The following is a 13681-nucleotide window of genomic DNA, read 5'->3' as shown; positions in this document are numbered from 1 at the left end:
TTGGATTGGAAGATGAGTATTATTTTTAAAATACTAGAAATTTATAAATGAAGCATCTAGAACAAAGGAAGCTATTAGAAACCTTGAAACTTGGAGACGACATGATCACATTTAAGTGTTTTAAACAGGTCCCTCTGGGTGCTGCACGGTGAATGGACTCCTGGAGGAAGAGTGGAAGCTTGGAGGCCAGCTGGCAGTCCATGGCACGGGTCCTCAAGAGAGATGAGGTTGGCTGGGTGTGGAGTGGTGGTGATGGATGCAGTTAGATTTCAGACATTCGAAGAATGACAGAACTGACTGTAAGGATCAATTAAGTCAAGAAAAGAGGAGATGAATCAAGGTAAACCAGGCAATTATTAGGCAACTGGGAACAAGTGCTGCCACCTACTGAAATGGGGAACACTCACAAAGATGTAGGTCTGAGGAGTGAAATCAAGAACTGTGTTTGGGACTGTTCCGTTTGAGATAACCTCTTACACTTTGATAAAGAGATGAGATGTTGAAAATTGGTGCCTGGAAACAGAGGAAGGTTGGAGCTGGAGATAAACATTTGGAGGTCATTAACATACAGATGACATTTAAATCCTCAGGACTAGATGAGCTCCCCTAGGGAAGTGAATAGAGAGAAAGGAACTGGGATCTCCAACTTCCACAGGCCAGTCAAGCAGAGGATCATCAGCAGAGGAGACTGAGAATGGGCAGGGCAGTGGGAGGAAAATCAGGAAAGTGTTTCTAAAAGGAAAGAGTAATCAACTGGACGGCACAATACTGAGGTAAGACAGGAACGGAGAGATTTGACACTGGATTTGACAACAAAGGACCTAGTCATGTGCAATCTCAGGGATGTGATGGACACAACACAACTGGAGTGGGCTGGGCAGGGGACAGGAGATTAAAAAGCCAACACTACTTCTCAGATGCATTCACAGCTAATCCTTCTCTCTTTAGGTGTCCCCTTGCACACAGACTTTATTGCACTTATTTAATTTTAATGTCTGCTTGTGACTACTAAGACATGAGTACTTAAGGTAGGGACCATCACTGACTTATCCAGTTCTAGTTCTATGCCTGCACATGTCAGAAGATAAACATTGGCTAAATGAATATTTGATAGTTCTAGAAATAATTCCTACTCCTACTTTAGTCTTTTATTAAAAAAAACAAAACAAAACATGTTTCAACTGCGTTTTAACCACAGGGATGTGTTTTCTGGTTATCTGAGGCATCATAGTTTCAACAATGAAAACCAAAAGCCGTGATACTAAGTAAATGTCTTTTTAAAAAAATATGCTAACACTTAAGTTTACAGGTAAGCATATTTAGATCCTAAAGCATCTCAGAGAATCTTATTAGAAAGTTCAAGCTTGGTTCCTTCCTTGTACCAGCTCACTGTTCATGAGAAAAGTCTTCTAACCAAGGTTATCTCTATGGACCACGAACCAAGTGATCATAACTAGTCTATAGAGACAATGTATATGTACACATGATTATTTTTTAGTTTGTTTTTCATAAACTGTCAAACAAACAAAGAGAATCAAAACATAAACAGAAATGAAAGTAATCCGGAAGTGAAAACCCTGACCCTTTCAAGGCCTTTAGGAATCATTTTAAAATGACGCGAGAGTTACTTAATGTTTCAATAATTACTTGCGACAGAAAGCACGGAAGGCCTGATCTTCATGTAAAAATCAAATTCAATTTTCATATTATCTGTACTCTATTACAGTCTTAAGTGAAATTTAGAGAGAAGGTTATTGAATAAAGGGAGCCTACAAAAATACAAAGTTTTAAAATACCTATTTAAAACCAAAATTTCTTCTACCTAGTAATTTCAACTTCCCCCAAAACATCACCAATCGCCAAAATTTCCACCCAAATGGAAAAGTTTGAAAACATGTAAATAGTATGGCATTGTTCTAGTCTAGACCTAGACCCAAATACTTCTCAGATACAGAACAGCTAATCAAACCTAAGTCTCCTCAACACCAAACAAAGGACTGAGTGAATATGGTACTTTCTCTCCCCGACCCTATTTTACCCTCCCAACTGCTTCCAATTTCTCTCTCTACTAAGGGTATCTTCCTAGTGCTGATGGCTAGAAATTTCAATTCAACCCTGTTCTTATAAAACCTGGTGTTACATTCCATAGATTCTACTCATCTATAGTATCTTGTCTCCCACTGTATTCCTAGTTCACATTCTACTCGTCTCTGATCTTGACCATGTACTTCTTCCTAACTTGTCTACTTCCTTCCAGATGCATTTTACATTCATCATGTGCACAGAGTCCAGAATAATCCTAAAGCATTAGCTCAGTCACCTCAACTTTCTAATCAGTGTCTCCCCAGTTTTGACAGAATAAATTCTAATCTGCTCCAGTTTCCCTTTCCTCTCTTTAATTCCATTATATTTTCTCCTGCACTCAAAAGTGAGAGGAACAGGGTCTTCCTTGCAATTCTCAAAGCCTGATTTAGCTTTTCTACTTTTGCCCTTTCCTTGCCTATGCCACTCTTTCTCCTGAAGATGTGACTCCCCCATCTAGACTCTGCCTGTTAAAACCCTTTAAGATCCAAAGCTGTTGTTTAGACCAATAACATATAGGAACCCCAACAAGAAAGAAACTTATGTTATCTGTCTAACAACCTAGTTATTAAACTAGTAGCCAAATGCTCTGACTACTGAGTTCTATTCAAGGTGCTAATTTGATTCATGAATCTTTAAGGAGCATATGCATGTGTGCTAAGTTGCTTCAGTCGTGTCCAACTCTGTGTGACCCTATGGATTGTAGCCCACCAGGCTCCTCTGTCCATGGGATTCTCCAGGCAACAATACTGGAGTGGATTGCCATGCCCTCCTCCAGGGGATCTTCCCGACCCAGGGATCAAATGCGCATCTATGAAGTCTCCTGCATTGGCAGTCGGGTTCTTTACTACTAGCACCACCTGGGAAGCCCTTAGCATACAGTCTAATTAATAAGATTCCCTCTTCTTATATCCTATATTAAACTGCTAGCTGTGAAATTCCAGGTTTGGCCTTTGCAGGCAAAGTATTAGTGGAGGCCCTTAAACCAGTTCTTCCTAAAGATTTAACGTGGCTATCAAGAGCCATAATGCCACAACCAAAATTGTAGATAGGTAGATAAACTGACAGGAGGGGAAGGGAGAAAGGTAAAGAAAAGAAAGCAATTTTCATGGTAAATCTGACCTGATTCATGCCATGTTTTTCCAGCTTAAACGTGGCTGTAGAGACAGTCATTAATTTACTGTATTCTGCTCCAGGCCTGCTTTTCGAGATTTCTGTATTAAGTCATGGGAAACGTCCTATGGAGCTGAGGTATGCAGGCAAGTCAAATGTGCTGCGGTCATACACATGCTGTCTTCCCTATTCTAAAACTCTACTCATCTTACACAAAGAAATGCCCATTTCATCACATTTTAGGGACATCTTCTTAAATACTCCAAATACATTTCACCCAAACTGGCAAACACTTAGGCTGAACACTGATGCTAGGCTCCTGATCCTCTCTGTAGTCGCTGCAAATTGTTAAAAATGACCCAGCACAGCTTCCATAGTTTTTTTTTTTTTTAAAAAAAACAAACGCAAATAGAAAGGTTCAATCTGGTGATTGTCCTTGATAAGCTTTCCTGTAAATCATTCCAAGGATTTTACACCCCTTTCCTTTTAAATTCTCTTCTTGAACACGGTCCAATCCTTCACATATGTTCTTTCTTCCTCTTCTCAATTCTGGTGCCAAGGTTCCCCGTCTATTCCTTCAGGCAATCTGGCCAGTGCTTTTCACTAGGAGTAGCACCCTTCTTTGCATTGAACACCTGATCATCTGAATAAACTTTTCACTTATTGCAAAATGGGGCACAGATTTGACTTTACTTGATACAAAGCTTTTTTCAGATGAAGTTCAGCCTCAAGATGGGTTTAAGTTAAAGTCAATAAGATTAACCTATTTAAATTAAAACTGGCTCTGTGAAAAAACTGCAACAGAAGGAATCTGCTAAGGCAAACCTCACTGTTTCACTTAGTAAGTGTGTCAGCAGCAGCGGCAGCTGTGTTGGCAGGTCTGGATGCTTGAGTGGTGCCCTTAAGAACAGGTCCTTCTGTATTTATAACAGCAGATTATTGAACACACGTGTACACATTCAAAATTGTTTGAGGGCAGGCACAAAAAAGGAAGAGACAGGAAAAAGTAAGGCATGTGTCTTTTTGTGCCTTAAACCACGATGAATCAAACACTGATATCTTTACTTGGTAAAAAGAAAGGAGAGGAGAGGATATCTCCTACCCCATGACCTGTGGGATGAGTGATTTCATAAGATCATGGAACACATTAAAGGGAGCTATGATGAAGAACAGTAACTTCAGAGGTTTAAATAAGACTTTATGCTTTGACTGGAAATAACAGAATCTGGTAATACTGAACAAGACTGAATTCCTCATACAAAATTAAATGTAAGTATATTTACACACATTTTCAAAACACTATCATTTTCCTAGAAGACACTCATACAAGCAGGAAAATTTATTTAAAGCCAATAACTGGGGTTAACAAAATAATGCGTTAACAGAACCCTTAAAGCATCTCCTTTCTCATGCTCAGGCATAGAGAATGAATGTCTCCTGCCTTGAGATGCATCTTTGCGAGACGTTTATGTAATAGTTGGACAAACATGATAGTATTATTTGAGCCACCACCTTTGAAACTTTAAGTAAACATTAAAAAAAAAAAATCAACAGGCTCAGCAATGGCAGATTCTGAAAACAATATTTTGATAAGGTTTTTGTTACTGCAAACTTACTCAAATGTCAAAATAAAGCCAGCTACACATTACTGAAGGAATTGGCTAAGGTAAGTTTTAGAATTCTGAGGTTTGATTTAAAACACTTTTAGGATATATCTGGGAGAAATATGTAATTATAGTAACATATAAAATGTATTTAAATGTATAGGGATTTAAAGTAAAATTAAATCATTTAAAATGTATAGGGATTATATAGACCATAAATTCAGACATGAATTTAGAATGACTATGAAGTTGTAATATGTGATTTTATTTAGCAACTTTAACTTCATTCAAAATAAACTATGGGGGAAAAAAGTAGCTTTGAAATATATACTAAATATCTATATCAGTATTCTGAGTTCATTCTGCAAGCCATGAAAATAACTTTCTAATTAATACATTTTTGTATATAATCAACTGGAAACTGTTTCTGTATTCAAACTGAGTGAAAAACAACTTTTAGGAGATATTTACTCCAGCTATAACTCCCATTCCTGAATTCACAATGTCTCTATCCCCCACCTAATCTGTTTAAAAGGTTCCCAAATAGCATTCTTCATTTCTTCTCTAAAAATAGAAAACTTGAGTAATGAAGGTCAATTAGGTTTGTTTGTCTTGAAACAGTGAGGAATTGTTTCCAATTAAAGATTCTGTTTCCATGGACTCTAATAATTTCAGATACTTGCCCAATTACATCTAGAGAACTTCTGTATTTAGCCTAAGTCATAGCTTCCTAAAATTCCTAAATGTACTTCCCTGAAGTCTTAGGTCAAGTAGGTTAATTTAGGAAAATCCAATACAAAATAATCTGGATAAAAATAACTCTGATGCTTAATTTAGGAAATTAACCTCTTGAAGTTTCTGGGTCTTAGAAAGTCATCACAAGAGGAGGAATAACAGTCATAACCTTGCATAGGCCAACACCTGGGAGGCCACTTGTCAAGCATCAAGCACCTTCCTATCAAGTACAGGAATGATAAAGTTTCACATAAGAGGTTAAAGCTATCCTGCCTCTCCTCCCCAGGAGAGAACAGAATTCCAAATGCAGCTACAATTTAAAGTTAGGAGCCCTACTTTGATAAGTGTGGAAAGTGTAACAGCCCAAGTATGTATTGTTCTCCTGCAGGATAAAAGCTGGGCCATCTGCCCACTGCTGGCAACTTTATGGTGATGGGGGAGCCCTGGTCCTGAGTCAGGAGAGGCCCTGAGGATACCTCTGTGGGAGGTTTGGCTGAACACACCATTTTTCAGCTGTCAGAAGTTTCCAGTCTCACCCCGATTCCTGCTTTTTCCAAGTCCCTTAAAGTGTTTCTGTGGCCAAAGTGACAGTCAGGCCTGGGGACAGAACTGGTTAAGTCAGAAACAAGGCTGGAACCAACTGCAACCGTCAAATCAGCTTATTTCTTCCTCCTCTCCCTGCATACTATATCACCCTTCCAGAAAAAAAGGCACCCAAGGACTACACTCAGAAAGGGAGAGGAGCTTGGAAAAGTCTTGTGCAGTTCCCTTCTCTGCCTCTGCACAGACTGACCGGGGCCTCTTAATTTGCATACACAGAGATGGAAACAGACAGTAATGATATTAATAGGCAATAGAAGTAGTCAGGAGTAAGGAAAGCCATTGACTTTGGTACCTTTGCCTATAAAGTGAAAATAAATCAAGAACTAAGCAGTGGGATGGAAGAATTTTTGATCTATTTCTTAAGACAATGGCATATAAATGTGGGGGCTTTTAGACCCAAACTTTAATCCCAAGCACAAAGTGCTAAGGTGTAGGAGGCAGAAACCAAGGGAGGAAAACAAATAGCACTCTCTTCTTGGGCCCCAGCAGCCATGCAGGTCAGGGAGCACTGGGGGCTCCTCTGTCACCTCGCTCTCCTGAGGGGGGTGGGGGTGCTCCTTCCCTGTGTGGGCCTCCTCACCCATCTCTTTCTTCCCTCTGATCCAGGGCCTGTCAATCTTACTGTAATCAGCTGTACAGTTTGCCAGTTGTCCCCCAAGACGGCTGGCCGAACTACTGCCCCCAGAGATGCCTCTCCCCACCCCTGTGTGTCAGCCTTTATCTGCTCCCTGGGTCTGTTTCTGACTGCAGGTTGGCCTCCTCCGGCGGACTCCTTCCTCTCTGGTTTCTGAACGTTTTTTTCCTCTTTACATACCCTGACCTACCTTCTTCCCTCTGTCATTGCTTCCACGCCCTCCCCTAGGAACAGAGAGAGGCTTATCTCTCCATCTTGCAGGGCTGAGTTTCTCTCGACTGTCTGCCCCTGTTCCTCTGCCTGCCTATCTGGCTTCCCGCACGCGGGGCCTCGCACTCCATGCTGGTGCTGCTCTCTCCCCTGCAGATGCACCTGTCTGGGAGTAGCTACTGACACAAGCAGTTTTTCTGTCTTTATTTCCTTGCCTTCCTACTGCTGGGTGGTCACTGACTTCCCAGTCATACTTGAGACCTTTTTCCCCTCTGAGATTTCACAGGTGTGTGCAAGGCTTCTCCTTGTGCATGCCTTCCTCCCTCCACTCCTGGATCTGAGGGTTTTTCACCTGTACAGTCTCTGGTGGGCAACACATATGCCCTGGAATGTACATCCATGCATCCACTCTGTGAGTGCCATCTGCGGGCATGTCCCTGAGTCTGCTGCTGTTTACATGGAAGGTGAGCTCAGGCACTTCTCAAGCTGTGCACACCCGCAGGCCTCCCCCTGTGCGCATCCTTAGGTATGGGGGCGTCTCTGAAGGTTGTCCCCCCTGGTTAAGGCTCCCAGGTTCACATCTCTCCTGCCATTTTTGCCTGCTGCTTTGGGCCTTCCTTCGAAGCATTTAAAGTGCCTGGCACTAGTGGGAGCTCAACAGATGTTAATTCCTTTCTCCACTTTTATCTGAAAAACTAACTGTGTGTGTCCGGGTGTCCTCCTGGCCTCTGCGCCTGCTTTATGAGATCAGTTAATCGGTGCGTGTTTCCGTGGCATAGGCTCTGCTCTTTGTCGGGATGCCCTGCGGGTTCTCTGCTCCACGGATGTCTCTCTTCTCCGAGCGACTGTTAAGCGATTTCTCAGATGATCTCTGCCTTCCCTTTCGCGATGCGTCCACTCTGCCTCCCTCACCCACACACGGTACTGCATGGCCATAAACGGCGTCCCCAAAACTCCGCTTGCTGCGTCCCTTCGCAGTGCCTTCCACGCTCTCTCTCACTTTTTTTCCCCCTAAAACCTGCAAACGCGTTCCTTGGTGTGTCCTCTACAATCGCTGAGTCTGTGAGCCTTCGCTGTGCTCGAGTTGTGTGTGTCTGTGTCCACGCTCTCTCCGGAAGGCGGAGCGGGGTGCGACACCCGAGTCTGCCCAGAATGCAGTGTAACCACCTCCCCCCAAGCCCTGCACCCCGACACCCCGATGCTGGTCTCTCTCTAGGTCAGTGAGTCAGCCCCAGCCGCGAGCGACGCGTCTTTGGGGGATGAGGAGCCACCGAGAATCCTTCTCTCTAGGGGACCGAGGTCCTTGCTCCCGGGTGAGCGCTGGGTGTGTGTGTGTGTGTGTGACTCCCCGGTTCTCTGGGAACGCCCGTGTGCCCTCCTCCACCCGCGTACGCGGAGCGCCCGTATCAGCCTCTGAGAGTACACGGTGGGCACCCACCCCACCCGCCCCTCCACGCCCCGTGCGCAGCCGCCCATGTGTCCCCAAGTCCCTGCGGGTAACAGTGTGTGTCCCACCTTCACACGCGGAGCGCCTGGGTCCCGGGCTCTCCGCGGCTCTACGGTTGGGACGCCCCCCACCCCCCGAAGCGGACGGCTAGTGCCAGCCGGTCCTCTCGGTTCGGCGTCTGGACGCTGCCCTCCTCCCATCCACCCCCAAACGTCGTGGGGGCAGAGGAGCCATTTCACTCATCTCTTCCCTGGTTGCCTCTCTCCCTCAGCGGGACCGAAAAGGCTAGAAAAGCCCCGCGGGCGCCGTCGGAAAGTCCCCGCAGCGCAGGGGCTGCGGCGGCCTCGGCCCCGCCGCCAGGGGCCGCCCGCCCGCCCGCTCGCCCGCTCGCCTCCCCCGGCCACACGCCCCGGCGCCTGGCCGGCCCCGGACGGCGGCGGCCGTCAGCCACCCTCGCCCGGCCCTGCCCTGCCCCGCCGCGGCGCGCGCGGACGGCAGCCGAAGCGAGTCACCGCTCCGCCAGCCCCGAGCCAGGTGCAGCCGGGTCGGACAGGGGGCGGCGCGGCTGGGCGGCCGGGGACGCCCTTTCCTCCCTGCTCTCAGCCGCCCGGCCTCACCTTGTGGCTCTGGTAGGTCTCGAGCGCGCGGATCGCCGTCTCGGTGAGCTTCACATGCAGTACGGTGATGTGGTCCTGTCCCAGCCTCCCGCACGACAGCCCGTACCGCTGCTCTTCCCGCAGACCCGCCGCCGCCGCCGCCCCCCCCGCCGCCATCTTAAACTCCCCGGGGTGCCGCCGCCGACGCCGCTCGGGCTCCAGCCTCCACTGCGGCCGCGGCTGCTCGGGCGTCTGCAGCCGCCGCCACAGCTACGGCCATCCCGCTGCTGACGTACTGTCATATACTGCGCGCAGGCCAGACCTCCGGCGGCCACCGCCGCCGCCCGCCCCGCCCTCCGGCCTCGGGCCCCGCCCCTGGCTCGTCTCATTGGCCCCCGGGGCTCCTCAGGACCGCCCTTATTGGCCACCTCCCACTCTCACGGGGCGGAGCCCAAAGTCGCCGGAGTTTTGCTCCCGGGACGGGACGTCCGAGAGGTGAGAGGCTGACGTCGAGGTGACGCACCAACTTAACCACACCTGACGTCACGCCTGATCGGCTTGCTTCACTGGCGGCTGTTGGCCAGGCTGGTTTAGGGGTGTGTGTGGGGGAAATCTCCTGCTAATTTAGGGTGTCCAGGTTGCCTGGTCTGACTCCCTGGAGGCCGAGCTCCGCCCCTTGTGGGGGTACTCAGAGCTGGGAGTGTAGTCGAGGAGACTCTCTTCCTGCGCTGGTGGTCCTTGGGGAGGGAGATTCCCTACCCCAAATTGATGGCCAAGTAAAGACTTCGTTCCCCGACGGCTGCTTTAGCCTGTGGAGTAGGATGTGTGCGTGTGAGGGAAGATCGCAGTCACTTGTGGAGAGTTGCTCCTCAGAACTCACCGCTTTGATGAGCGGCTGGAACTGGGGAGGAGGACGCTCTTCTTCGTCATCATTTCGCCCGAAGTTTGAAATTAGCGAGTTGGCCCCCGGCTTTGAAGAATTCTGCTAGATTGTGTGAAGCCTCTTAACGAACGTGAAACTAGTTTAGGAACCGGTACCTGAGGCTTTGGTGCGGTGGGCACAGCAGAAAACGGAAATTGAAGGGTTTTCCCACGCCGTGCCCGGTTGCCATCCCGGAGAAATGTATTCCGTTCCTTTGAAATTCTCCAAAGTAGGAGCAGGGTTATGTATAAATTATGCATGCACGCATGGGACTTGGGGCGGAACTTAGGGTTTTCCTTTCGAAGGGCAGTAGGAGAGTTTAAGTGGCCTTCACTTATATTGAGAGACACAGCGACATCATGCCCCGGTTTCGTCTGGGTTCTGTCCGTTTCATCTGACAGGGAGGTGTTTGAGCTGTTGCTGTTAAGTGGAGGAGACCGGCGCGTGAGGGGGTGAGGAGGCTGGGCGCACATTCAGTTCCTCGCGACTCTCCGTGTGTGGGCGTGGCTAAAGGAAGACGCCTAATCCCGAGCGCTTTTCAGCGCGGCGTGTGGATCCACTGGACAGGCTTCCGGTCAGACGATGAGTTAACCGGGGATCAGCGACATTAAAAAAGCAAACTATTCAAAGGCATGAAACTACTGCAAGGTCTTTTTTTTTTAATTACTTAGAAAAATTTGAGACGCTTTTTTGTTTCCCTCAGATTGTAAAACTCCGTTGCGTTTGACTGGGATGTCCCCAGGAAAAATGTATAGGCATTTAATCAGTGTTTCCCATACTTTTAAATTGGATAGTGCCATTATTTTTTTCCAGGCAGTTCCAAGTGGGAGTTTTCCATGATTCACCTCCCGCTTTTAATCAATCCTCTACCGTTCATGTACACTACCTCTTGTTTCAGACCCTTGAGCCTTACAGATGACAGAACAGATTACAGATTCGTTCTGTAAACAAATTACTGAACGAATCCTCCTTCCATAGAATATGGGTTAAGTGGAAACGCCTGTATTACGCCACAGGAAAGCATTTTTGAAGTGGACTTAATTTCAATCCACTAGATTCTGCTTGCTGTTAAGACATGATTAACACTTGTTAATCTAGTTTACTAGAGTGTTTAATTATCTTAAATTCATTAAATAAGCCAGGCAATCACAAAATAATTTAAAACGTAATTTTATTCTTGAATTATTCTTTTCTCCTGTTGGCTTTACTTTAATAGGGAAGGACTGACCACATATCCAAAGCTTTAATTATTTGGGGGTGGGGGTGGGAGAGACTGACCAGAACAAGTAAAACCTGTATACTATTCCTTTTTTGGTGAAGGTGGGTAAATCCCCGCCCACATGGCATCTTAACTTGGCCTCCTCTTACTCAGAACTTCTGATGACATCCACAGGGTGGGGAAGGAGCTAGGGTGGTTTTCACTATAGTTTTTAAATGTCTGACCTGCAGGCACTTAATAGAAATTGATTTTTTTTTCTTAGTTGTGATAAGAAAAAGTTTTTCTTGCTGTATTTTAGTGAGTAACCTAATCTTTCAGCGAGTACTACAGTATATTATTGTAGTGAGTTAATGTCTGTATTTTCTCCCTTTGGAGCATTTCAACTATGGAAGGAAGCAATGACCATGTGTTAATACAAAGTAATAGGGTAATCTAGTTGTGTGTTTCTTCACTGCAAAGTACACATTATGCCTGCCTGAATCAATTGGACAAGTTGTGATGCTGATAAGGGTAACTCATTCTCAGGGGGCTGATGAAAGTTGCTCTTTGGGAGGTTTGCTATTTTATAATTATTTTTAGTTTTTAGTTATTATTCAGTTTCATTAACAAACAATTATTGAATGCTAAATAAATGTAAAATGCTGTGGAAGATTTAAAAATTAAACAGCATAGTCTCTTATTTAAAGGGATTTTCTGTTTGAATATGGGGAAGGAACCAACAAACTCAAAGGAAAGAGATTAGAGAATTAGTAAGTGCTAAATTTGGGTGGTAGAGTTTATGAGCTTAAAGCTTCAAAGAAAGAGTCTGGAGAAGTTTTGTGGGGGTGTAGACCTTGAACATTTTTTGAGGTTTTAGTAGATTCTAGATAAGTAGAGCTGGTAAAGATGGGGAGGGGCCAGCTAAAAGTGATCTTGATGATGATTCTAGCTAAACTCAATCATTTATGAATGAGGAGGCTGAGACACCATTAATTTAAAAGCAAGCTGCCTAATCTATTACAACTAGGAGAGGCAGAGTCTGCATCAACTCTAGTCACTATTTACACTGAGGTAGCTATTGTTTAGACTTAATAACTGAGAATAAATCTCTTATATGATAATTCAGTGCAGAAAAAAAGGCTAAAAGGAAGTAACCTGGTTCAAGACCTGCTCTATCTCTCATGTCTAGTGTGCAGTGCAGACAGAGGTTGTGGGAACATTAAGGCCATCGCTGACCTTCAAGTGCTGGGTCACCCCTCTTTCTGAGTTGCCATGTATTTAATGACAGTTTCTCACTTCTCCTTTGAAACTGAGGTCACCAATTCAGGTGCCTTCAGGGACCATTAGGTACCCAAATAAGCCAGACGGTATGCCATAGGTACTGAGGGTGCTGGACTGTGGTGAGTTATGGGTGATTAAAAGGTTCAGTGACTTTCTGGTCTAGCTGTGTGCTGCTAGCGGCCTGCAGGGGCCCAATGTTGTCTGAGGTAATTTTTCAAGAAAAGCTATAAATCAAATATTTTTACATGAGCTTTCTAAGTTTATTTATTGGCACCTAACTGAAAATCTCAGTAAACATTTTGTGGACATTAGAGAAGTCTCTTGGCCTGAGTTAGCTCAACTTTCTAGTTTTTAATCTCTGCTATAATGCTTTTCAGTGCAGAAGGCCTTTCTGTCTTATATTGATACATGTCTTAGTACTTTTGTGAGTTATTTATTAAAGCCACTTATAGCATTGTTCCTACTAATGTGTTAATCCAATTTTAAGACATTAGTAGGAACAATTGTATAAGTGGCTTTAAGAAATGGAAACAGTGACAGACTATTTTCTTGGGCTCCTAAATCACTGCAGATGGTGACTGCAGCTGTGAAATTAAAAGGTGCTTGCTCCTTGGAAGAAAAGCTGTGACTAGCCTAAATAGCATATTAAAAAGCAGAGACATTGCTAGCAAAGCTATGTCTTTTCCAGTAGTCCAGTATGATTGTGAGAGTTGGACCATAAAGAAGGCTGAAGGCTGAAAAATTGATGCTTTTGAGATGCGATGTTGGAGAAGACTCTTGAGAGTCCCTTGAATGCAAGGAGATCAAATCAGTCAATCCTAAAGGAAATCAATCCTGAATATTCATTGGAAGGACTGATGCTGAAATTGAAGCTCCAATACTTTGGTCACCTGATGGGAAGAGTCAGCTCATTAGAAACCCTGATGCTGGGAAAAATTGAAGGTAGGAGAAGGGGACGACAGAGGATTAGATGGTTGGATGACATCACTGACTCAATGGACATGAGTTTCAGCAAGCTCTGGGAGATGGCGAAGGACAGGGAAGCCTGGCATGCTGCAGTCCATGGGGTTGAAAAGAGTTGGGCATGACTGAGCGACTGAACAATAACAACATCTTAATACAAGGCAGTAATTTCTGTTACGAAAAGAGAACACAGAACCTTACAGAGTTATAGCTGAGCTCTCTGGAAGAATATCCAGGTGGGAATTCTTTCCCCTTGGAATTCTCTGTTACTTATGCCTCTTTCCCTCCCATTG

General features: G+C 45.3%; 1 protein-coding gene across 1 annotated transcript in view; it reads right to left on the bottom strand.

The window, feature by feature from the left end:
- Nucleotides 1–9554, bottom strand: part of ELL2 (elongation factor for RNA polymerase II 2) — a 75055-nt gene extending 65501 nt beyond the window's left edge. The window contains exon 1 of the mRNA XM_018050022.1: nt 9046–9554. Within this exon, the coding sequence (XP_017905511.1) occupies nt 9046–9201 (156 nt within the window). The 5' untranslated portion in view covers nt 9202–9554. The remainder of the gene's footprint in view (nt 1–9045) is intronic.

The sequence above is a fragment of the Capra hircus genome, chromosome 7, assembly GCF_001704415.2.
Source record: "Capra hircus breed San Clemente chromosome 7, ASM170441v1, whole genome shotgun sequence".
Lineage (NCBI taxonomy): Eukaryota > Metazoa > Chordata > Mammalia > Artiodactyla > Bovidae > Capra > Capra hircus.
This window is presented reverse-complemented; position numbering and strand designations above follow the sequence as displayed.